Source organism: Octodon degus, unplaced genomic scaffold, assembly GCF_000260255.1.
Source record: "Octodon degus isolate 3935 unplaced genomic scaffold, OctDeg1.0 scaffold00043, whole genome shotgun sequence".
In the NCBI taxonomy this organism is placed as follows: Eukaryota; Metazoa; Chordata; class Mammalia; order Rodentia; family Octodontidae; genus Octodon; species Octodon degus.
The window spans coordinates 3,586,005-3,611,732 of NW_004524619.1; the positions used below are offsets into that span (position 1 = coordinate 3,586,005).

Below are 25,728 nucleotides of genomic sequence, written 5' to 3' on the forward strand. Positions count from 1 at the left end.
CAGTAGTCACTGGTGTAGATATTGTAATGAACCATCACTTGCAGGAAACCAGCTTCACAAAAGAGGCCTACAAGAAATACATCAAAGATTATATGAAATCAATCAAAAGCAAACTTAAAGAACAAAGACCAGAAAGAGTAAAACCGTTTATGACAGGGGCTGCAGAACAAATCAAGCACATCCTTGCTAATTTCAAAAACTATCAGTTCTTTACTGGTGCAAACATGAATCCAGATGGCATGGTTGCTCTCCTGGACCGCCGTAAGGATGGTGTGACCCCTTTTATGATTTTCTTTAAGGATGGTTTAGGAATGGAAAAATGTTAATGGATTTGATGGTAACCTTGGATCTATCACTTGTCATAACTGACTGCTGCTTATCATCTACACAACACCAGGATTTTAGACAAATGGGACTGATGTCATCTTGAATGCTTCATTTATTTTGACCATGATTTATTTGGAATGGAGGCATTGTTTTTTAGGGAAAAAACACGTCATGTAGGTTGTTTAAAATAAAGTGCATTTAAACTCAAAAAAAAAAAAAAAGACTCTGGTGGCTGTTTGAGATGGACTGAACGTATATTGACTAATGAGATGGACACCAGCTTTTTGGAATCCAAGGGCAAAATGTTATGTTTATAATCAAAATGTTCCCCCAAATTTCACCTATGCAGCCATTGGCTTTTGGAAAGTGATTGGACCTTGGACCTTGGGAGCACTATCTCATCAGTAGACTCATCTACTGATGAATTGATAACTCAATGCGGTGTTAGGAGCAGAGTCTAGTTGGAAGAGGTATGTCACTGGGTAGTGTTTTGGTGGTCTATCTCTGTCCCCACTCCCCTTCCTTCTCTGTTTCCTAGCTCCCATGAGCTGAGTAGCTTTCCTTCATGCCCTTCCACCATAATGTTTTTTATCTTTGATCCAGCTGATCACTAGACTAAATTTCCTGAATGATAAGCCAAAGCGTACCTCTTTCCTTTAAATTGTGGATGTTGGGCTGGGGAGATAGCTCAGCAGCTTAAGTGCCTGCTTGGCAATTCAAGGTCCCAAGTTCAATCCCTGGTACCTAAATAAACAAACAAACAAACAAACAAACAAACTGTATATGTTAAGTTTATGTCCTAGTGATAAGAATGCTAAGTCAGGGACATTGTTTAGTGCGAAGGCTCTGGGTTTAATCCTCCGTATTACAAATACATAACTACATATGTACATATATGCATACTATACATACATACTTCCTGTCAGCAAAAATACCAATTATTTTATAACAATGGATGTGAGAATCCTTAGAAAAGTATCTGAAAGAATTCACAAGAATTCGTCAAAGGAAACTTAAGCCTTAGCTTTAATGGCTTTAAGAAAGAGTAACCATATACATTATTATTATACTTTTAAAAATGGATAAGGAGGGCCGGCAAGACAGCTAAGTGGTCTAAAGCAATTGCTTAGGCAAACTTAGGCAGATGCAGGAGGCCACAGTTTGATTCCTGGCATCACATGCTGTGCTAGCTCCACCCTCAGGATGAGCTGAGCTGGCTAAAAAAAAAAAAAAAAGAATAAGAAAAGAGGGAAAAAAACCAAAATAAAATTATGGAAAGCGAGATGACAGTGAATAGGGACAATAGGAGGGATGAGTTTCATCAGCATTTTCTTCCCACTTTTTCAAATGTTTGACAGCTGCTTTGGATTTGCACACATTCTCTGAGTGAGGGCTTAACTGAGCAGGCACTGTCACAAAGTAACTAGGAACAGTATATAACTAGCAAGTCCCAGGGGAGACCAAAGCTAGAGATCAGGTTGCCAAACACTTTAGATCTGATCAAACACTTCAGGAAAGGTCTAAGAAGGTTGCCAACAGACAAAATTCAAAAGGAAATGTGCTAATTTCCTTGTTCCATGGATAACTTCTTCAGTGGTCATTTGAATCACTGGTGTAAGTTTGTGTTTACTATGGTATGAATATGTCTCCCAAAGTTCATGTGTTGGAAACTTAACCCCCATTATGATAGTGTTGAAAGGCAGAAACTTTAGAAGGGGTTTGGGTCCTTATGGGATTGATGAAACTGAGGCTATCCCAGGAGTGAGTTAGTAGTCACGGGAAGTGAGTCCCTAGCACAAGGATACGTTTGGCAGGCTTCCCCTCTCTTCTCTGTCTCCCCCATCCTTATTTGCATGCAACTCTATTCCCTTCTGTCTTCTGCCATGGGATGATGTGGCAAGTAGGCCCTCAACTGAGACTAAACTTTTTTTTTAACCTTTTATTTATTTGGTACAGGGTCTCCATCCACAGCTCAGACTCGTAGTTATCCTCCTGTCTCAGCCTCTCCAGCACTGGAATTATGGTCATGTGCCACCACGCCCTGTTTTGGTGGCTGGCATAGCATGGGGTGGCATGGCATGCAGTACCAGGAATTGAACCCGGGTCCTTGAGCCTGCCAGGCAGGCATTTAGACCACCAAGCTATCTTCCTGGCTGAGAGTGAAATTGTGATAATGGATTTGACCCACTCCAGAAGTGTCAGAAATAAATCTTTATTCTTTGTGAATTACCAATTCTCAGTTGTTCTATAACAGCAGCACAAACGGACTAAGACAACACTTTAGTCTGTTCAAGATACAGCAACAAAATCACATTCCACGCAACACTAAGACATGAACACGGTTCACCCACATTCATTACCTCTTAGAAGGATTGCCTTTCTGTTGGGAGCCTCGGAAGCTGGAAAATAGATCAAAAGTGTGTAGGTGAGACTAGGCCTCAGTACCTAGAACAAACAGGCTACCTCAGTTCTGAGATAAACATCCTGTCTGGTAAAGGTGGGCTATTAGTTGCTAGGCAACCTTGTGTCACATGCTACTAACTTGGCAAAAGCATAAATAAATGTAGGTTTTGCTATGGTTTTGCGGTAGTCTTGCCTATAGGCCGACCCGGGACCACTTAGCCCAGCTTTTGTCTTCTTTTCCATCTTTTCTCATTCCTCCTGGTGAGTAGAACCGATCTGACTGAGACCAATGGATCCCTACACCTTTCCTCCAGTTTCCAGTCATAAGTTCCTCACTTCCACCTGAACTTTTGCCAGAATAGCCTTAAAGTCCACGCTTCTGCCCACATCTTTTCACAAACATGGAGGCATTTTCTACGATTGAGATGTCCCTACAGCTTCTTTTCTTTCCTTCTGAGTCCTCACCAGAAGCATCCTTTACAGTCAGGTAACTGACGGCAACACACTCGAAAACATCTAGCCTCTACCATCACCTAGCTTCAAAAGTACTTCCTAGTTGTTAGGATTCATTACAGGAACAGGCCACAAAGTTTGCCAGCATAGTCAGGTTTCAGAGAGGCCCCTTTCTGGGTTTAGGCTAGCAGATTTTGCTGTGTCTTCACATAGCGGACAGAGCAGCCAAGTCCCCCTGGGCCTCATTTATCAAGACACCAATCCCATTCATGAAGCCTCTCTCCTCATCTTTTTCTTCATTTGTGTACTTGGTACAGGATCTCACTACGCAGATTGGACTCGTGATGGTTCTCCTATTTTCAGCCACCCCAGTGCTGGGATTACAGGCAAGCACCACACACCTAGACTCAGTGGCAGGCTCAGCACTCCCTGGGGTGGAGCCGGTGCTGCATGCAGGACTGGGGATCGAACCCTGGTCTCTGTGCTTGCCAAAGCAGGCGCTTTGTCTGCTGAGCTATCTCACCCATGCTCTCTCTCCTCATCATCCAAGCATCTCCTCAAAACTCCATCTCTTAATGCCATCATCTAGGGTTAGAACTTCCACTTAGGAATGGAGGCAGAGAAGCAAACACTCAGATCTTAGCAGTTAGCTCGGCTTTAGATTAAGATTTTGCTTCATGTTGATGGAACGTGTGAAGTTCTGATTCTAAGCCCACTTAATGTGGATCTACCAGAAATGCTTGAAAAACATTTTTAATGAGAAAAGACTTCACAGCCTCCTTTATTTGGCTACTGTTACCAAAATGAGGGAATATATAACTGTGTCCTATTACATGAGCCACTTCTTCCTTCATGTAGTTTGTTAATATAGTGCTTAAAAAAGATTGCAGACTTGATTTCTATTGCAGCTTACATACTTAGCAAGGATATGACCTTGGCCAAATTGTTTAACCTTTGTCTACCTTTGCTATCTCCTCTGTAAAATGAGGATAGTAGTACCGAGCATGATTACAGGACCAGATGAACTAATAGAAGATGGGTATAATAATGCCTTGCACATAGTAAGCTGTATATCAACATCAGTGTGACTGTCATTATTGTTTTTGTTTTGAGTTTTTGTTTTTGTTTTTTTATTGGAGCGGAGTTATAGGAGATTGAACCCAGGGCCTTGCACTAAGCTATAGTTCCAGCTCTTTTTATTTTGAGACAGGGTCTTGCTAAGTTATTAAGTTGTCCAAGATGTGATCAAACTTAAGATCTTCCTTCCTAAGCCACGCAGAATATTGAGAGTATAACGAAGTGCTACCATTCCCCCAGTTACTTTTCACTTGATCTTAGCCAAAAGGCAGAGAAGCAATCCTCGCAGTTATTTTTAATAAGTCAGCCACTTTTAAGTTACATATTGAGGTAGATTTTACAAGACCATTGTACCATTAGGTAAGCTTGGTTCACGTCTACCCCAAAATGTAAACAACATGTTTAGAATATTAAGTGTTGACAGACTATTATTCAGGTTCTAAGGTTAAAGGTGATCAAGAACATCTTACACAACATTGCAGCTTTACAAGTATGCCCAAGTGCGTTAGATGTGTTAGATGTGTGTTGCTATTCTTGGCCATGTGATACAAATCAGTTAAAAAAACAAGACATCATACCTTGAGATTTCAACAGAATTGGCTCAATCCCTAGTTTACATGCAGTAGAAATAGAACATAACTCTTATTGCTCTGGAAACTCTACGAGTATAATTTATGCTTTTTAGGTTACTTCTGGCTCCAAGCTTCTGTTCCTGCTGAATCATTTCATCTGGATCACTTTGTGGCCTTGCACACAAGCCCTATCTACAACACAACAGAATGTAGTTTAAAAGGGAATAAGCCCTTCCCTTGACATGCCTCGCAAAACAGCACAGGCATAAGGCTTTTGTGAAAGTAGTGGAATCTTACAAAATTTACAAGCAAGGAAAGGACATTATGTTACATAATTACAGAGCAAAGAGACATAAAGCATAAATGTGTTAGCTATTAACTTTAAAAAAAATCGTCCAAACTCATTCATAACTGCAATAGACACAGAAGTTCTGGCCAATTTAAGCAGAAAAGGAACTTACTACTCAAATTAGTAGATAGCTAGCTCACAAGGTGTCAAAAAGGAGTAAAAACCTAGGCTGGTAGTATACGTCTCCCATAAACACATGAAATCATACTGGAGAATTGGCCTAGGGGAGAAGTCTCAACCATCACCTCTGGGCACTGAGCTGCATCAGTTTCCACAAATGATAGTTCAAGATGTCATAACTATTGCTTTTGCTATGACCACCATTCTCCAGAATATAGTCTCTGCTTTAAGATGTCACTGGTGGGCTGGGGAAATAGCTTGACAGTCTAAGTACCTGCCTGGTAAGCGTAAGGTCCTGGGTTCTATCCCCAATACAACATGCCATGCCAGCCACACACGGTGTCAGCCACTGAAACCGGGCATGGGGGCGCATGCCTTGTAATCCCAGTGCTGGGAGGGCTGAGACAGGAGGATCACTATGAATCTGAGCTGAGTGTTGAAACCCTATACCAAATAGTAAATAAATAAAAAGTCTAAAAAAAATGAAAAAGATGTCATTGGTCCTCTGTTCAAGATTTAGTGTAAATGAATTTCATTGGTCTTGTGTAAGTCACATGCCCAGTATCTAGCTTCAAGAGAGACTAGCACAGTATTCTCTACTTGTGAGATTATTAAATACAAGAAGGCAAACTGTGTATGACACATTTTCTCTATTATAATCTTTTTTGAACTTTACAAGCTTGTGAGCCATTTGGAAATCTTACTAAAATTCAGATTCTGATTCAATAGGTCCAGGGCAAGGACTGAGCTTCTAACATTCTCAGGTGATGTAAGCTGCTGGTTTGAAGATCACATTGAGAAACAAGGATCTATATCACCAATTTTCCAACTTGTCTGCATACTACAGTAAGGAGAGTCATTTTTAAAAAATATTGACGTCTGAGTCTCACCTTCAGCTAGTTTACTTGGTCTAGAGTGAGATATGGACTCATGAGCTTTTAAGTTGTGCCCAAATGATTCAAAGGTACTAGAATAGGTCCTTCACTAGACTTCAATTTTTCTGCCATTTTATAAGGGTTTTTTTATTTTCACCAGATTCCAAGATTTCCACTTTCTGTGCCATGCTTGGTTTTTCCCTATAGCAAAATTCAATCACTCTCACTTACTATGCAGAAAAACTTGACATTCAACCTTGTCCTAAGGGGCTGGGGAGATAGCTCAGTAGAATAAGCGCTTGCCTGGCAAGCACATCAACCTTGTCCTAGAAGGCCTAACTTTGCATATCTAAAGACTAGTTCAAGAGTTCTGCTGGTTTTCTAAAAGTATGCTACCTGTCACCCTGGGAGAGTGTGATTTAAAATGATGTATGCACAATTTTTTTAAAATTTAGGGCTGAGAAGATAGCTCAGTGGCTTAAGCACCTGCTTGGCAAGCACAAGGTCCTGAGTTTGATCCTCAGCACAAAAAATAAATAAATAGTCAATAGTTCCATGTTTATTTTAATGCATATCACTGAAAATTGTAGCTAACAAGTATTATTGCTTATGACAACAAATTAATTTTTAGATGGGTAAATATAATGGAGATTCAGGACAGATACAACAAAATCATGAAAATGGCCTGCAAATGAATGAAGTTCCAAAGAATTTTCATCTAGGAAGTATCAATTTCGTAAGGGTTCAAAATAACATCACCAGAATTTGAAATATTCATGATTCAAAGAAAAATAACTATAAGAATAATTTTTAGAATATGAAATAAGAAATATAGGATAAGTCCTTTAGCCAGCTAATCTGGTTTTTTTTGTTGTTGTTGTTGTTTTTGTGGAACCGGGAATTGAACTCAGGCCCTTCACTTCCCGGGCAAGAGCTTATTCTACTAAACTATCTTCCTGGCCCCACCAGCTAATATTTGACCAAAAAAATTGATGACATGTTTTAGATTTTTTGAAAGTTAATACACAAATACAGAGAACTCTAAAACCCTTGATGAGAGATTTTTAAAACTCAAGTAGTCACAACAGTGTGAAACTTCAACAAATCTAAGAATATCTTAACCAGCAATTAGACCAATAGCAAATTTCTCAGTAGCAACAAAATAATAGAATAATATGAGGAGAAATCTTATAAACCTATAATTTTATGCGCAGTAGAATTATCTAAAATAAACAAAGACAAATTTTCAAAATTCAGGTTATAGAGCTTACCACACCACGTTGTCATTTAAGGAAATTCTAAAATAATTCACTACAGGTTCAAGGAAAATAACACAGAAGAAAGATTTAAGAAATGAAAAAAGGGGGCCTGGCCCTAGCTCAGCTCTTTAAGTGGCTGCTTCCACAAAGCTGTCAGCCTCAGGTTGCTGGTGTTCCATCCCCACAACACTCCAGGCAGCCAAACCTGCCCTGAAGGCATTCGGAGAAAAAAAAAAAAAAAGAAATGAGAAAAGGGGGCCTGCCCCTTAGCTCAGTTCTTTAAGTGGCTGCTTCAACAAAGCAGTCAGGCTCAGGTTGCTGTGGTACGATCCCCACAACTCAAGCCAGCCAAACCTGCCCTGAAGACATTCGGAGCCACCCCCCCCCAAAAAAAAAAAAAAAAAAAAAAAGAAAGAAATGAAAAAAAATAAGCAAAATGTTGTTACATATATAGATGAGTCTAAAACAATACGATACCTAAACATGATGGGAGGTTAAGATGTCCTAATATCTTTACATATTTCAAGAGAGAAGTATTAGCTTTTTATTTTAAATTTACATATACAAAATAGTAAAATAATTACTGAAAATATACAACGTATTATTCCAAGTAAGTTTCAAAGAAAAAATGGTGTTAGAAAACACAACCCTTCAGCTGGGGAGATAGCTCAGTGGTCAAAGCACATACCTGACAATCACAAGGACACGGGGTCTCAACTTTGGTGCTGCATGCTGTCGGCCTCACGCTGAGGCAGCCACCGAAACCAGGCATGGTGGTGCACCCCTGTAATCCCAGCACTGGGAAGGCTGAGACAGGAGGATCACTATGAGTCTGAGTTGCGCAGCAAGACCCCATACCAAATCAATAAAAAGATTTTTTTTTAAAAGATTAAATTCTTTTTTAAAAAAGGAAAACAACCCAAAAGAAGCTTCATTTTAAATTTTTGACATTTTTAACTTTTGTTTCATGCCATTCTCAATTTAAATAGTCTTTTATAATTTTTGTGAACTTATTTTCGAAGATTTGGGATTTTCAAAAAGTTTTTATTTATTTATTTGTTACAGGGTCTCGCTATGCAGCTTGGACTCATAGTGATCTTCCTGTCTCAGCCTCCCCAGTGTGCTGGGATTACAGACATGTGCCAGCATGGTTTTGGTGGCCTGTATGGCATGCAGCACTGGGGATTGAACCCAGGTCCTTTCACTTGCCAGGCAGGCACTTAGACCACCAAACTATCTCACCAGGCCATTAAAGGTGCTCTGTTTGTATTTTATTTTAATGAGAACTTTTATTTTATTTTGTTTTGTTTTATTTTATTTTTGTATTTATTACAGGATCTACAGAGTCTACAGGATCTCACGCCACAGATTAGAATCCTAGTGATCCTGTTTTCAGTCTCCAAAGTGTTGAGATTACAGGCACCCGCCACCGTGCCCAGTCTCATTTGCTGTTTTAGCACGCCCTGGCAGTAGGGCCAGCACGACACACTGGGGATGGAACCCTGGTCTCTATGTCTGCCTAAGCAGACTCTTTAATCCACTGAGCTATCTGGCAGGCCCCAAAAACTCCTTTAACCCCAGGCCAAAGATGCACATCTCTCCAAGGTGGTTTTATCTTTACTTCTGCCAGGTATTCAAGTGTACCATGTCAGGATTTTTTTTTTTTTTTTAAAGTAGCTGGGGCAGTGGGGTGGAAGATCGGATTTCTTCACCTTGAGATCTCAGTAACATATAAGTGTTACAAATATAAATGCCAAACTCTTATGAAACACAGTCTTGGCATTTCAAAAATTAGTGAGTTAAATGATTTTCTTCTTCTCATCTGGGTGTTTTCCATTTTTCTAGATTCACTCTTTCACTTAGGTTGATGCCTTACAGAGACATTTGAAGGGAACTCATTCTAGGTCCCATTCTGCTCACTCCAAGCTTTTACCTCCTGCCCCTGTGTATCTAGGCCTAGAGTTACAGAGATTAACGCCACCTTGCCCACTCTGAGGATTACTAATTATCATGGTGTGTGATGTAGACATTTTTCAGTGGTAAATCAGATCAGTGACTATATTCTAGTTTTCCATTTACGCTCATTTTGGCACCCTAAAATTTCCTTTTATTTTTTAAGCAGTTACTTACAATACCATGTTAAAAAATAAGGTAATTGTTTTGTCCCAGCATTACAAAATGTTGCTATAAAGTTTCCACATTATAGAAGTTTACCATTTCATGAGTTCACAAAGATCATTTTAAGACTTCTGTCAGTACAAAAGGGAAATCTGAGAATATACAGGCAGTTACCCCTGTGGTTACACGGTGTTTTCCCAAAGGAATGGGCTCCATCAGCTGGCCCACAGCTTGCCCTTATTTGTTTGACCTTAAGAATGTTCCAGAATTCTCCAGACAGGCCTAGCTTCTTCCTGTAATGTTTGGAGAAAAACTCTCCCACTAAATTTAAACTCCCTGAAGGAAAAATATGCTCTCTTATGTGTTCACTGGTGGATGTGCCCTATCTAGCAATGGTAGGCGCTCAATAACTTTCTTTTAAAAAAAACGGTCCTAAAAGCCGAATGGGTGACTCCCCTAACATCTCTTTCAATCCCTCCTCATCTACCTCAAAATGTGACAGAAAACTACAAGTGGCCGGCCTGTTGCTCTCACTTCTGTTTTTTCCACAGATTTGGTCCTATGTTTTGTTTCTGTAAGCGTTGCAAAGAATTTTTGCTGAGTTACGGAGCTAAACACAACTGCGCACGCCCAGCGCCTTCAAGACGCCATCTTGAACCTAGAGCTCAGACAAATATTTATTTTTAACTTTAACATATATTCATATATGCATAATGAGTTCAACGGCATATTTGAGAAGATGCATGTCATTGGTCGGTCTGTCCGATGACCACACCTCCGAAGACGCCACGCAGCAGGACGCTCAGACCTCTGCGCAGGCCCCTGTGCGTGGCGTCGTGCCGCCCCCACAGCGTGCCTGGCCCCCTCCCGCAGCAGGGCGAGTGGCGCCGTCACCCATTGGCTGAGGCAGTGCACATGCGCCCTAGAATCCCGCGCTGGAGTCACCCCCTCCACACACAAGTGCAGTCCACACCCAGTGCTTCTGAGCCCCTCGGCCCGGCTGCCTCTGTCTGAGCTCCTCCACCTCGCTGCGGCCTTCCGTTTCCTCACGCCACAGGCCCTCAAAGGCCGGCTGGAGCGCAGGCTCTTCTTCTCTTCGAGCTGCCTTAGCGGGAACGGCAGGTGCTGCCATCATGGTGAGTGGAGGAAGAGGTTGAAGCGGCCCGAGGCCAGCTAGGTCTTCGAGGGGTCGTGAAATTTTGCGTGTGGGCTGTCGGGGTGGGGGGCAGGGGAAAGGGGAGTCACCCCACGTTTCACGTTCCAGGACGCCTTCCTATGGGACGCCTTCCTATAGGCCGCCAGGGCGGCCTGCAGCAGCCTCGTGGCCTTTGAGGCACCTGGGCCGGTGGGGGCCGGCGGGAGCCGGCGGGAGGCCTGAGCAGTGGCGCCTTTGTCGGCTTCACGAGGCCCCACAGTGCAGAGTAGGCCCCGGTTCACTGGGACTGAAGTTTGGAGTGTAGTTTTCCCCACCCTGCTGGCTCTCCCCTTACCCCACTGGGCATGGCAGTGGTGGCAGAGGTGGCGGTGGCTTCCACAAGGTGGCATCAAGCCTAAGGTGCAGGAGAACTGGTGGCCTTGGGGGAGGGGCGCCTCAGACATGGCGGTGCGGCCCGCTGAGAAGCCGCCCGCTAGGGGTCTGGCTCCGCCTAGCTGAGGGGCCATGGGGTGGCCCTCCCGCCTCCACAGGGGCAGGCGGGGCCCAGCCCTGCGGAAAGCGGTGTCTTCCTGGGACCACGGCGGATAGCAGGTCTTTCCCGTTGCCAGCATTGCTGTGTCCTGAGAGTAGACTTTAACGTAGGGAACGCTTTTTTTCACGTGGAGAAACCAGAGATTTTTTTTCATAAACTGTGCATTTCCATTCTTTCTTTTTTTATTTTAAACTGCATTTGCTAGATGCTGCTTTGGGTGTACTTTGGGGAGCTTTCATAAATACAAAGTTGGTTCACTACCACCGCAGGATATCATCCCGTGAACACATTAGCCAGCCACTGTCACATGTGTTTGCACTATGTACTACACGTAAACGTAAAAGAATAATGGCTTTATCATAGAAATGAGAAGAGGAAATTTATCCACACTTAATTATTTCACAAGTGCTAAAATGTAGATTTTAACAAATTACTGTTTGTAATAATTTTTCCATGTTGTTTAATAACCACTGTAAATTATAAGTAGTAATTATTGGAATTTTTGTCCATTATTAGGTGTAAAGTGATAAAATGTCAATTTTTTTCTACTCATTTGAAAATAATATTGTAAAAAGATAATATTAAACCCAGTGTGGTGGTGCATTCCTGTAATCCCAGCACCTGGGAGGTTGAGACAACTCTTCCTGAGCTCAAGGCCAGCCTGAGCTGCTTAGCAAGATCCTGCCTTAAAAAGACCCCCTCAAAAAAAGAAAGAAAAAAGTATTAATTGTAAAACATGTGATGACTGTTGCTTTTGAAGGATATATTTTCAGATTATTTGTATGCTTCTATTGCATAGAAATAGGTAAATTTTATAATAGCTGTGTCATAGAATATTTTATAATCTGCATCTTCCAGTATATTAACTTTGAAATATTCCCAAATAAAATTTAAAGTAATTTTTAGCATATAATGTAGGGGTTATACTGTTATATATTTCAGTGAATTTCTTTATGAGGAATTATTTTTCTTTTTTCTATTTGTATATTTGAATTTTTTATCTCTGCAAATAGGGTATACCATCTCTGTTAGGATGTAGTTAGATGATGTTTGCTTTGTAAAATGACACAGTACTAAGACTTTAAAGAAAAGTGCAGTATTTGAATTTGCCTTTCTCTTCGTTTCTTCTTTGTGTCTTTTTTTGTCTTTTTGAGAAAAGGTCTCGATACGCAGTTTAGGCTGGCCTTGAGCTCATTTTGTAGCCCAGACTAGTCTTGAACTCACAACAATCCTCCTGCCTCAGCCTCCAGAGCACTAGAATTACAGGCATGCACCACCATGTCCGGCTTGCCTTTCTCTTCTTTTGCTTCTTCTACCATTGTTTCTGATGTCTTGGGTGGTCCCATTACCACTGATGGAGACATCATTGAGTATTTTTTCTATTAAGATGGTTTGTAAAAGATTTACATTTATCTAGAAAGTGAGCTATTTTATTTGAGATTTCCACACTTATTCGCATAATTTAGATGTTTTTATAATCTGTAGTCCTATCCTTTTTCACATCTCATAATTTTGCTTAGCTTTGCGTTGTTAGTTTTGGGCACTTATAACTCAAATTCACTCTTGAATTTAGTTTTTATTGTAATTTTCATTTTCTCTTCTTTCAGTTTTACTCTTTATTCCTTCCTATTCCTGTGGATATAATTTAGATGACCACAAATTGTACTTTTTCCTGGTCAGCACATTTGATCTCAATTTACTTACCATGTTGACATAGTTATTGAATTAAATGATATTCCAAGAACTTCAATGATAATTTTTTTTCTTTTTTTTTTTTTCTTTTCTTGGCGGAACCAGGGATTGAACTCAGGCCCTTGTGCTTGCCAGGGAAGCACTTATTCCACTGAGCCATCTCCCTGGCCCCTTTAATGATCATTTTCTTCAAATTTTAGTTATCATTGGAACACAATATAGTACTTTGTTAGCTTTGAGCGCCATCTGCTGGCTGAGGAAGGACAAGCATGTAGGGTACCTTCCTTAATTTAAAACTACACTGTTAAAGCAATTATTAATTCAATTTTATATCCTAGTTAAACAAAGAACCAGTTAATAAGACCTAAGCTGGGCTGAGGCTGTATTCCTTTTTCTTTGTACCAAATTACCGTTACCTCAGACATCCATTTTGTTTTTGTAAATAATAGAATAGAAGAATTAGAAGACATCAGAGATCTTTGCTAGCCATTCGTTTTTCAAGCAAGGAAACTGAGGTCCTGAAAAGACTTGACTTTACTGAACAATGAAAAGCAAGGTGCTCCCAAGCAATAATTTTCCTCTTCAATTCTGTTAGCACTATAACAGGATTTCTCAGCCACATCTCTATTCAAATTTTGGGCCAGGCAGTTCTTTGTTTTGGGGGTTGTCCTTTATGTTGTGTCACGTTTATTAGTATAGTGCCCTTTTACTCACGAGATGTGGGGAGTATACCTCAGAGTGACACCCAGAAATGTCTCCAGACATTGTCAAATGTCTTCCCTGTTCGAGAATCAATACACGCTCAAACCCTTTCTAACCTGGCACAATTTTTGACCAGATGTTACATCTCTAAAATGTATCCATCCATTTGTGCTGTAGAAACAGATAATACTGAAAATAGTTTATCAAATAAAAATGAATACAGAGTTCATCCACAAATAAAAAAGGGGATTAAGGAGAAAAGAAAATCTAGAATTATAACTACTGTTGTATGTTTTGGATTTTTAATGAACTAATTGAGAAGGGATTGATAGGTTGTCTATATTAAGGGTAATCTTGGACTATTCTCAATAGTCCACAATATGTAGCTTGTGTAATAAATTTTTATTTGGAAAAAAATATAAGACATTGAAAGGAAAAACTAAACCAGGTATGGCACACATACCTAAACCCCTAGCCACTGGGAAGGCTGAGGCAGGATAATTGCAAGTTCAAGGGCACTGTAGATGACTTACTGTGACTGTCTCAAAAATTTGCAAAGGGGCTGGAGATGTTGCTCAGTGGTAGAGCACTTGCTATAGTATTCTTGAACTCTTGGATTCAGGTCCCAGGACCCAAAAGAATGAAAATCCTGAGAATTGTGTTACTCTGCCACTTTATTGTCATGAAATGTCACTGTCATAATTAAACACAAATTAGCTTACATTGAAAACCAAAACTCAACTGTAGACAACTTTAACTTCTAAAATGTCTGTAGAAATTACTCTGCTAACCTTTTAAAATGTGTTTATCAGTTGCTTTCTTTAATCCTTGCTTTTCTTTCATAAGTACGTATATCATACCTTTTTGCTATAGCCTTTAGTATTTACCTTCTATAATTAGTTTATTCCATAAATGCAAGTTCCATAAAATAATACTTATCAGTTTACTTCATAACTGAATTCCAAATGTGGCTGTGTCAGAAAAGTTTTCTAAAGTTCCAATTAGTTGTTAGTTAATAAAGTACCTATAAAATAAATCAGCTAAAGTAGTAAAACTTCAGAGGCAAATTTTCGAAATAATATTTTGAAAATCACTTTAAATGATAGATACTAACTTACATTGGCATAACACCTCATACTTTATGAAATGTATTTACAGATGTTACTTCATTTCATTCTCAAAGTAATTTGCTTAGAGATACATAGCTGGCAAGTAGCTTATGAACTAGTAAGGGTTAGGAATCTAGATCTGCTTAGTAAAGGAGTTGTTTCACTGTTCCATGTTGCCTCTCCAACATGCATATATCTCCACACCCACACAGGAAATCTTCCTTTAGAAAATTTCACATTAAACTTGGACTCTACTGTAGGAAGTCTCAAGAGGTCTGATCAGAGTTCCAAAAAAGTAATATGCATGGCTTTCTATGTGTAAAAATAAAAGTGCTACCATTTATATCTATGAGCCCGGTGAAATTTTGAACTAACTGATTTTTGAGCACTATAGCATTAGAGAGGATTGTCACCCTACTTTTGTACTTAGCAAAATTAAAGTTTTATCAGTACAGAGAATAAAATTTTTTTAGAGCAGAATAACATAGTTTTTACAAATCTACTTTTAGATAGAGCTGTGGGTATGTGAGCAGATAATGTTTGCACACTCCATTTCTAAAGTGAACATCTTTTTTTTTCTTTTTTTTTTTTTTGGTTGTACTAGGGATCGAACTCAGGACCTTGCACTTGCCAGGCACGCGCTTATGCTACTGAGCTATATCCCCAGCCCCTCCATTTCTAAAGTAAAGCAAGCAAAGAATGTTAAAGTTACAAATTTTAATTTTGGTGATCAGAAAAGCTAAGCAAAAAAAATTGTTTAAAATTTTGATGTGTGTTTGTTTGCTTGCTTGCTTGCTTTTTGGTAGTGGTACTGAGATTCACACTGAACTGCATCCATGGCCCTGTAACAAAATTTTGGTTGTCTTGCGACTCTCTTTTTCAGCCCCGAGTGAGTATTCAGATCACAGGCGTGTGTCGCCATGCTTATCTTCAAGCTTGTTTCTATCAATGCAGCTTTCTTAGTTGTTTTTTTTTTTTTTACTTTTAAGATTTATAATGCTTTTTATTAATGTACTTAGCAAAATTAAAGTTTTATCAGTACAGAGAATAAATTTTTTTAGAGCAGAATAACATAGTTCTTACAAAACTAATCTGTTAAAACCGGCTCACACAGACTTTTTTTTTTTTTTTTTTCTTGCGGAACTTGGGATTGAACTCAGACCCTTGTGCTTGCCAGAGAAGTGCTTATTCCACTGAGCCATCTCCCCGGCCCCTTCACACAGTACTTTTATAAAATACAAAATTAATATTTATCCACAGCATTGTACACAAGATGGTGACAAGGAACAGCTGGTTTAGAAAAGTATGCTATATTCCTCTGTTGAATTTATGTCAATTGCCTTTATATATGTTGAGCCTAAATTAAACTGTATTGGTGACTAATTTAAAATTAAGGTAATTCATATAAAATATTTTGCATTTCAAATATAAAAATTGTGTTTCACATTTGTATTTTGTGTATCTAACTATGGTATCTGCTTTCCAAATTATAGTCTTCTACAAATCCTGAGACTCCAAACTCAACCATCTCCAGAGAGGCCAGTACTCAGTCCTCAACTACCACCAGCCAAGGCTATGTTTTACCAGAAGGCAGAATCATGCCAAACACCATTTTTGTTGGTGGAATTGATATTAGGGTATTGTATTCATATTTTATTTACATTTTAAAATATGTTTTGAATAATGGGATTTGGGCCCTGTTGTTAACCTGTGTTTTTTTGTACTTTATGCAAATTTGGAATTAGTTTTGTGTTTAACTCATAGAAACTAAAAGATCTGACAAAGAGTTATGGGTGTCAAGATACTTCCTCATTACCAAACCTCCTTTTATAGATTTGAAATTTATGAATGTTTAGTTTTTTAAGTCTAATTCTTTTCCATAGATGGATGAAAGTGAAATAAGAAGCTTCTTTGCTAGATATGGTGCAGTGAAAGAAGTGAAGATAATCACGGATCGAAATGGTGTATCCAAAGGGTGGGTAAAATACGTGTTCACTATAAATGGTCAGAAGTATCTGACCTCTAGCATCTGTAGAACGTCAAAAAAACAATTTAAAACTGGTATTCTGATATTTGAAAAAAGGAAATTTATTGCTTAGTTTTTTTTCACGTAAAGGATAAAAGTTTGTCATCACCCCTTAAAATCATTTTCCTAATGTTTGTATTTCCTGTCTTCATTTCACATAAGTAGATTGTTTCCATCAAACAAAAATCTCAAACTGAAAAATGCAAAAATAATTCTTTGATGAAAATAAATTCATAGATAAGAATTTTTTGTTAATGGATGATAGTCCCATAATACCTTAATTTTAGGACATTCTGACTCAGGTCTGGTTAAAGTGAAAAGCTGTGATATATGTAGAGGCTCTATTATGTATATCTTATAAATATATCTATTGGCACTGTATTAATCTCTTATTATTCCATATAAAACTAAAAAGTTCTGAACTATGTACTGTGGTGATGATTTTATGTTTTGTTTATCTGCTTGTCTAGCTATGGATTTGTTTCATTTTATAATGACGTGGATGTGCAGAAAATAGTAGAAGTAAGTAATAGCTTCTCTTAGCTTATCAATGCAGTGTTTAGTGTTGAATATATTTAGTCTTGAGTAACATAGACATTTGTTCCTACTTGAAAACAACATAATATTATATAACGTGTCCAAACCTACTTATTTTTGAGCATCTAGTTTCCTGACCTAATCAAAAAAGACAGAGTAAAAGACTTTTTTAAAGAGTTTATGGGAAAAAGTAAAATGAAATAATAGGGAAATAACAGTAGTTACTGTATTGCTTCTTGTTATCTTTAAAGTAGGTACTTAGAGTATAAGATATGGGCATAAAAAATTTTCCAGTACTAGCACAAACTTTCCTTTTCAGTAAACTAGGAGACAGTAGTAGTGTTACTAATTTATTTTTGTTTCTTTTCCCTCCCTCCCTCCCTCCCTCCCTTCTCCAATCCTAGTTCCTTTTTCCCTTTGGTCATTTTCTCCCCATTGCATAATATGTCTTGTACATTGTAGATATTCTTTCAGTTTCTCATACCAGGAAGACAATACAATGTTTACATATGTGAGTGTAATTTATTTCATTTATGAGTATGCTTCTTGGTATCTATTGACACTTAGAATAGTGAGGATAAAGTGGCTTCATGAGACAAATTTTCATTTGTTGTATATTCATCACTGGTTTTCTCTGATAATAGGAACATTAGACAACTTGAGGTATAAATTTATTCAAGTTTTGGAAGTAAAGACTGAAAATTACAGTGTTACTACTCTTTTTTCAGTCACAGATAAATTTCCATGGTAAAAAGCTGAAACTGGGCCCTGCAATCAGGAAACAAAATTTATGTGAGTAAGAAAACAAATTGTTCTGTTGAAATATAAAGCTTTTCAAAGAATTTAAAATAGGATTCATTTTTCTTTTTTATTTTTAAATAGGTGCTTATCATGTGCAGCCACGTCCTTTGATTTTCAATCCTCCTCCTCCACCACAGTTTCAGAGTGTTTGGAGTAATCCAAATGTGGAAACTTACATGCCGCCTCCAACCATGATGAGTCCTGTAACTCAGTATGTTCAGGTAAGAATTCCAGCAATCCTCTTCTTCCATTCATTATAGTTTTCTTACTATGATAAACTTATATAATTTTCAACCCTCTGGAACTCAAAATTTCTGTAATAGGTGATAATATAGTCTGTTTTGGTGAAGTACTTTGAATAATAAGAAATCTGTCATTTTAGTTACAAACTTCTCATTCTTAGTGTTTCTCCTTCAACTGTGGTTCAGGCTGCTTTTGTATAGTTTATAAGCTTTTATCTTAACCTCACAAAATATATACAGATAAACTTTTGTCTGTAACCACACAAAATAAATATGATCTTTTTTTCTCATGTGATGTTTCCTAAAATCTTTAAAGGTGGTTTTTTCTTTTTGTCTCTGCCCAGTTTCTTCTCTGAGGTTCTCAGTTCTTCCAGTCAATCTTTGCAGTGATTTCCAGATGCTTCCCCTTACAGATTCCTGCCTTTTGGGTTTATTCTTATTCTGGAATGGGTAAATTTGTGATGTGTTTTCCTGCATCTATAAAATGAGTTTCTGATATGCAATTTATCTGCTTCTAGTTTAATATTCAAATTAGAGTTTGACATACTTGTGCCTAACATTTATTGTCTTCTTAGTTCATTTTACTTTCTTCAGTTTGAAAAACTTCTTTTTCAGGACTCTTAGTGCAAAATTCAGTGAAATAATTAAAGTAATTCAACACTATCTCTTAATTTGCTTAACTTTTCTACCCACCTGAAATGTGGATTATGTCTATACTTACTTTTCTTATTTTAAACGTACCCAGAAAGACTCTTCTAACATTTACTGTGAACTGTTACAGATTTTAGGTATTCATGTATGCTCCTACTTTTATGTTTCTAGGTTGATTAATACCAAAACATGGCAGGCTTTGTAATATTGTCCCCCCGCCCCTTTTTTTGTTGAGTTGTTTTGTTTTTAATGTATTTGGTACAAGGTCTTACTACACAGCTGAGACTTGAAGTGATCCTTCTGTTTTCAGCCTCCCTGCACTGGGATTATAGGCGTACGCCACTATGCCTGATCTCAGTGGCTGGCTTCGGCACCCAGGGGTGGGGCCAATGCAGCATGCGGTGCTGAGATGGAACCCAGGTCCTTGTGCTTGCCTAAGCAGGCACTTAGTCCACTGAGCTATCTCCCCAGCCCCCTTTCCCAGTTTTAGATTAAATTGTTCTGAGTTTTTAGAAATGAAATGCAGTAAAAACCTTAAGGTTGCAGGAATACTGCAAGTTTTCCATTAGCATTGTCAAATTAATATAAAACTGTTTAAAAGTGTTTTGATAAACAAAAGGTGTATTTATTTAAGTTATATGAAAATCTATCCTGTTTGAGCCTGATTGCCAGTGTAAGAATGAACTCCGACTATGGATGAATAGTAATAAGAAGGTAAATGGAGCCTTGCAAAACCATTCACTGTACTCAAAATCATTCACTGTCATTTATCCCTTCCCTGTCCCTTGCTTAAAAGGCAGAGAAGAAAAAAAAAAAAAAAAAAAGGCAGAGAATATTACTTTCTTTGTGAAGCCAGCCTTTTAGAATCCTATGGTTATATATAGTAAAATAATAGTTTTGAATACCTATATTTTTGTTATATTAGAAATAATACTCTTTTTAATATTTAAGATATATCTTCTACAACTTTTGTTATAAATTCTTTAATGTATTAAAATTATTTGATAAATTCCTTAGACACTTACGGAGTGGAAGTTATAAATTTTCTTTAAAAAATTTTTTATAAATATAGTTAACTTTTGTTTTCAGACTTATCCTTCTTATCCAAATTCACCAGTTCAGGTCATCACTGGTTATCAACTGCCTGTTTATAATTATCAGGTAATTAAAGGGGAATAAAATGGCTTATTGGGGAATAATATGGCTTTAAACTTATTTATATAAATTTCCCAAATAGCATGTTGTTTACGCTAGTAAAGTGTTGCTAAAATTAAAGGACAGCAAGAGAATGTCTAGAAGATTTCTATTATTCATAATAATTATTTTAAAACAGTGGAATGATATATGACTAGGAAAGAACTTTTTCTAGAACTGATTTGTAAGACTTGGTATATCCTATTTTATTTCACATATTCCGTCATTGATGTTAGTCAAACCATTCATAAAATATCATTAAAAAATTTAGGATAGGATGAAATAAAATTACCTAATTTTTAAGAGCCTAGAATTCTATTTGATACTATTTATCTTTACTGGTACCTACAAAATAGTTTTCTGAATTTCTTCCCATAGATACAGCCTTTTTAAAAAACTCATAACCATACCTGTGGTAATAGTTTCAGTGTCTTTGAATTTTCCTGAAGATTAGCTCTAGAAAACTGAAAACAAAATAGGGTTTATGTGTAGAAATAACCACAGATATTTAAGACAGCATTATTTCCGTGTTCTGTTTTGTAATTTTTGTCATTGAAAATTAAAGGTGCCAGGATGATTAATATTGTGTACCTCCTGTATTTTAAAAAATGTGTAGGAATATTTAAATAAGTTTTGTGTCTTTTTTTTAAGATGCCACCACAGTGGCCTGCTGGGGAGCAAAGGAGTTACGTTTTACCTCCGGTAAAATGAATTAACTTTTGCCATGTTATGTATGTCTGTAGATATTTTTAAATCCATCTTTATATCTTTATATCATTGTACTTACTTTTTTAACATCATTACATTCTCCATAGGAAAAATAGTGCTTTTTGTATGCATCAAGTTGGTTTTATATGCTCAGGCAGTGGCTGTTCTATATGAGTGCTCAGTTACTTATTGATAGGCTATATAATCTGAGAAATATAGTATGAGTATAGGTTTAGAATTAACATTAAATATAATCATAAAAAATCTGAAAACAAATGTTTTGCTGTCAATATAGTTAAATAAAAGGGGGTGCTTTCTTTAAAACATCAATTTTTGTTACTATCTTATGTCCAGGATTTTCTAAATTCCTTCTAATTGGTTATGTTGACACTTAAAGACCTTTAAAATAAAAGACTTGCATTTCAGTTATTCACTTTATAATAGTTTATAAAATAATGTCTCAGTATAAACTACATTAAAACTTTTACTATAAGCTCATCAGTTTGAATATTAGATTACATAGAAATGTATCTGTGTATCTTTTTAATTATACTCTTATCACTTTAAATATAGGCTTATACAACTGTTAACTACCACTATAATGAAGTTGATCCAGGAGCTGAAGTTTTGCCAAATGAATGCTCAGTTCACGAAGCGACTTCATCCTCTGGAAATGGCCCACAGAAGGCAAACTAATTTTGTTTACTAATAATTCTATTTTTTCATGTTTTATAATTTTTTAAGAAGCAGGCATTTTTATCCCTATTTAAAGATGGAAACCATCAGCTGCAGGATTTAAGTAATAGACACTTAGTTGTTAATGTAAAGGATACTGAAATTTCAAACAGTGTATATTTGGTTTTTGGTTAGGCAATCCTTTCTTTCAGTTTCATTGTTTCTTTTTTTAGAATCATACTTTAGTAAATAACGTATCAGTATGATTTGTCATAATGCAGTGGGAAGATTTCCATGGGAAGTTTACTTCCTGAAAGAGTAATTAGTGAAAATACTGTCCACCTTGTCCTTCATGAACATTTACTTAGCTATATAGTAGTAGACAATATTGAATAAATGACAAGAGCTCTCAAGAGTGGTGGAGGTCAGGATTATTGAACTACTGAGGTAGGCATAGTTGGGTTATTTACTAGGGTCGATACTTATCATAATAATGCTCTCATTCTTGAATCCTTTACATATTAAATGTGTGGACATGTGAAGGTAGTTGAAGGTTGCTGAAAATATGACACTGATTCTTTGTTTTCAGTTAAAAAAAATGTTTAGAACTACTGAAGCACAGGACCAAACATTGATACACAATTCTAAAATAGGAAAAAATATTAAGATAGTTCAGGGTAGAATTACATTATCAGGTTTTGTCCTAAATATTTTTCTTGAAACTAATACTTTGTTTCTTATCTAACAGAGGAAAATAAAGAATCTTAAGCAAATGATCACAGTGTTTTATTAAAATCAGCTTTTAAAACCACTATTCTATCAGGAAGGTTGTAAGACATTTTGTTTAAAATTTGGGAGAAAACCTACATACTGATGTATAGTAAAAATGTTGACTCATGAAAGAATTTCTTTAAAAATACCTGTTCACTAAATGTTTTTAAAAAGCCTTTAACCATGCCTAAAAGAAATCTTTACTGTAAACTTCGGTTATTTCAGAAATCTGTGGACCGGAGCATTCAGACAGTGGTATCGTGTCTATTTAATCCAGAGAATAGAATGAGAAACACTGTTGTTACTCAAGATGACTACTTCAAGGTATGAAAGAAACAATATGAGGGATTTTAAAAAGTACATGTGTTTGCATTGATGTATCTTTTTTTATCCGTAGTATATGAATTTTGGGATTATTTAAAACATGTGTTGTGTTGATATTTGACTATAACCACCCAGTATCTGGCAGTGTTTTCTGGTGCTCAAACTTTAAAGTGTAGCTTGTTTTTAGGAAAGATCAATGTACCAAAAAAGCTTATAATTAAATAGTTCACAAGAGATGACAGTTGGGGGAACATACTGGTTTGATCAAATAATACAAGAAAATTTTAGGAAGCAGACGTTAATACATGAATGTTAAACTAGATAATAAAGAAAACTGAACAGCATAGAAAGAAGTGAAATACTTGAAGCAGTTGAGACAAAATAGAAGTTGAGTAGAAACAAATGGAAATTGATTCATAGTTGGTGAAGTAAGAGTGTGAATGCTTGAGTTTAAGAAAGATCTGGTTTCTACTTCTGTTTCTGTCCAGTTTGGACAGATCACTTAAATCTTGTTAAAACTCTAGGGTGTGTGTTGGTGCTAGCAGTTAAACTTGGGGCCACCTGCATGCTAAGCATACACTCCCAATGAACCGTTCATTCATCGAGTGTTTACAAATCTAAACTGAAGAATGCACAGGAGTGAGGGTGTGTTAGGGTCCAGCGGAAAAGAATAGTATTTGGTAAGGGAAGATTTTTTTTAAAAATAAAACAGTACCTCCATATTCATTGTTACCTGTTCCAGGAGGCAAAGGTGCCAAAGATGACTACCAAATAAGCTGTGTGGGCTGAAAAAAGTAATGAGGCATTTGGTAGTGACAACTTACAGCTTTCTTGTAGAGTAGCAAGTGACAAGTACTGGGACAAAATTTTTGAGTAAAGTGTGTTAAGTACCAAAGTATGATGTAGTAGACTTACAGAAATGCATAATTGGATACTGTACTCATAATTGGATACTTCACTCATTTAAAGTGTGCAATTATTTGCAGAATTATACAACCATGACTACTGTCAAATTGAGAAATCACACATACACAGAATAAGCCCCCTGCCCATCAGCAGTCACCCTCTGTTTTCCCCCAATCCTCTGGCTTTTGGGAGGCATTAACTTACTTTTTCTAACTATTTTCTATTCTAGACATTTCATATAAATATATGAAATATATAAATACAAATATAGATTAATACAGTATCTGCCCTTTTATGACTTATTTCACTTGGTACAGGGTCTAGCTATGCAGCTCAGACTCATACGAGATCCTATGTCAGTCTCCATCTCTGGGATTACAGACATGTGCTACCACACCCAGCATTGGTGTCTGGCATGGTGTTGGACAGCATGGCACACAGTACTGGGGATGAAACCCAGGCCCTTGTGCTTGCCAGGCAGGTGCTTAGACTGCTGAGCTATCTCCCTGGCCCCAAAATGTGTCTATATTTCATTCTTTTTCTTTATGAATATATTCACAAGATAGTTTGAAATACAAAGGACAAGTTGGGGATATATCTCAGTGGTAGAGTGCATACCTAATATGCAGTCTCTCTGAATTCTATCCAGCACCACAAAAAAGTATATATATAAGGGCTCACATCTGTTATATCAAGTATCACATAATTAAATATGAGAGACTTGAGCATCGTTGGATTTTGGTATCCATGGCAGTAACCAATCCTCCCAAGAGAACAACTGATTTTAAGTGTTTCTATTTATTTCTTAAGTATTCATATATTTTCATAGGTTAAGAATATGCCTTCAAGTTATGCAAAACTTATATCTTTTAGCATACAACCATTGGGTTTCAGGTTGAAGTGGAGTGCTCTATGATTTATATCAGATGCAGTGCAGTTACTAAAAACAGATCTTTTGGGACTACTGGACTCTATTGGATTATTTTGCTGAATTCATGCACCTACAATATTTGAATGGCAATGGAATACCCATCTCTGACAAAACTAAACAAAAAAGGGGGATATAAATGAAGGACCATTTTGTAGTGAAAAAACACATATGTATCTGTATATATAAACTAAGATAGATACACAGCTACTTTCTCTTAGTTCAGTGAGAAAGATTTGTACTAATGGTGTTTAGACAAGATATCATGTCTGAATCTTATACTATGAATAACTATGAATACAATATATAATGTATTAATTATTGTAACTGTTCCACTAACTTGTTTTGAAATTGTCTAGTTGCTATTTCTTTCTCAATAAAATTAATTTTAAAATAAGAGTTACATATGTTTTCTACCACTTGTCAGTAGGGATACCACTGCCAGATCATTAAGAAGAACATAAAATGATACTGAATCTAATCTTCTATTTCCAAGTTTACTGGCCAGTCTTGATATATTTGTTATTGTCTTGATATATCTGTTTAATAATCCTTCCCCCTTTTTTCCATTCTATATATAATGTTTAAGCCTAAAATAAATAGGTTAAGTATTTTGTAATTATTTTAGGTCAGTAGTTATAATGGGAAATTTTCCTTTTTTTCTTTTTTCTTTTTCCTTTCTTTTTTTTTTTTTTTTTTTGAGGAACCAGGGATTGAACTCAGGCCCTTGCACTTGCCAGGGAAGTGCTTATTCCACTGAGGCATCTCCCCGGCCCCTCTACCAGGAAATTTTCAATGAAATAATAAGACTGTTTCTGTCTTTTCTAGGATAAAAGAGTGCATCACTTTAGAAGAAGTCGCACTGTGCTTAAATCTGATCATCTCTGCTAACGTTCGAGTCTTAGGATCTTGCTGGTTTTGAATATTAAGAAACCACTGAAAGCTGTTCACTGCTATAGAAATTTAATTTTAAATTTTGATAAATCACATTAACAGGTTATTTTAAAGGTAATTTTATTTAACATTGAAGCTGTTCTCATTAGCTATTTATTTAGAAAGTTGTTCTGTGTTCAGTACATAATTGAAAATTTAAAAATGATTAAAAGTAAAAAAAACAATTTTGAAGTTGGAAAAAGTAGTTGAAAGGAATAACTTAATGTTTAACTGTAAGGTTTTTTAAAATTGATACTAGCACCTTAATGTGAAAGCTAATACTTATTT

General features: G+C 36.9%; 1 protein-coding gene and 1 long non-coding RNA gene across 2 annotated transcripts; one reads left to right on the top strand and one right to left on the bottom strand.

Annotated features, from left to right (window-relative positions):
* Positions 1-269: 269 nt before the first annotated feature.
* On the bottom strand, positions 270-15,304 carry LOC111816874. Its single transcript, XR_002821193.1, has 3 exons — positions 15,293-15,304; positions 5,943-5,949; positions 270-355 (listed from the first exon to the last, which is right to left on the bottom strand). It is a non-coding gene; the product is annotated as an uncharacterized LOC111816874 (long non-coding RNA).
* On the top strand, positions 10,598-25,468 carry Dazl (deleted in azoospermia like). Its single transcript, XM_004631599.2, has 11 exons — positions 10,598-10,689; positions 16,238-16,381; positions 16,628-16,719; positions 17,241-17,292; positions 18,036-18,099; positions 18,190-18,329; positions 20,091-20,162; positions 20,847-20,897; positions 21,477-21,590; positions 22,575-22,673; positions 25,336-25,468. The coding sequence occupies exons 1-11, from the start codon at positions 10,687-10,689 to the stop codon at positions 25,396-25,398; spliced, it is 894 nt and encodes a 297-aa protein (XP_004631656.1). The 5' UTR covers positions 10,598-10,686; the 3' UTR covers positions 25,399-25,468.
* Positions 25,469-25,728: the final 260 nt, after the last annotated feature.

Bases quoted from the DNA above. Each gene is read 5' to 3' on its own strand.
- Dazl (XM_004631599.2), top strand. The intron at 16,720-17,240 runs GTGGGTAAAATA...CTGCTTGTCTAG, and splicing joins CGAAATGGTGTATCCAAAGG to CTATGGATTTGTTTCATTTT. The intron at 22,674-25,335 runs GTATGAAAGAAA...TGTCTTTTCTAG, and splicing joins CTCAAGATGACTACTTCAAG to GATAAAAGAGTGCATCACTT.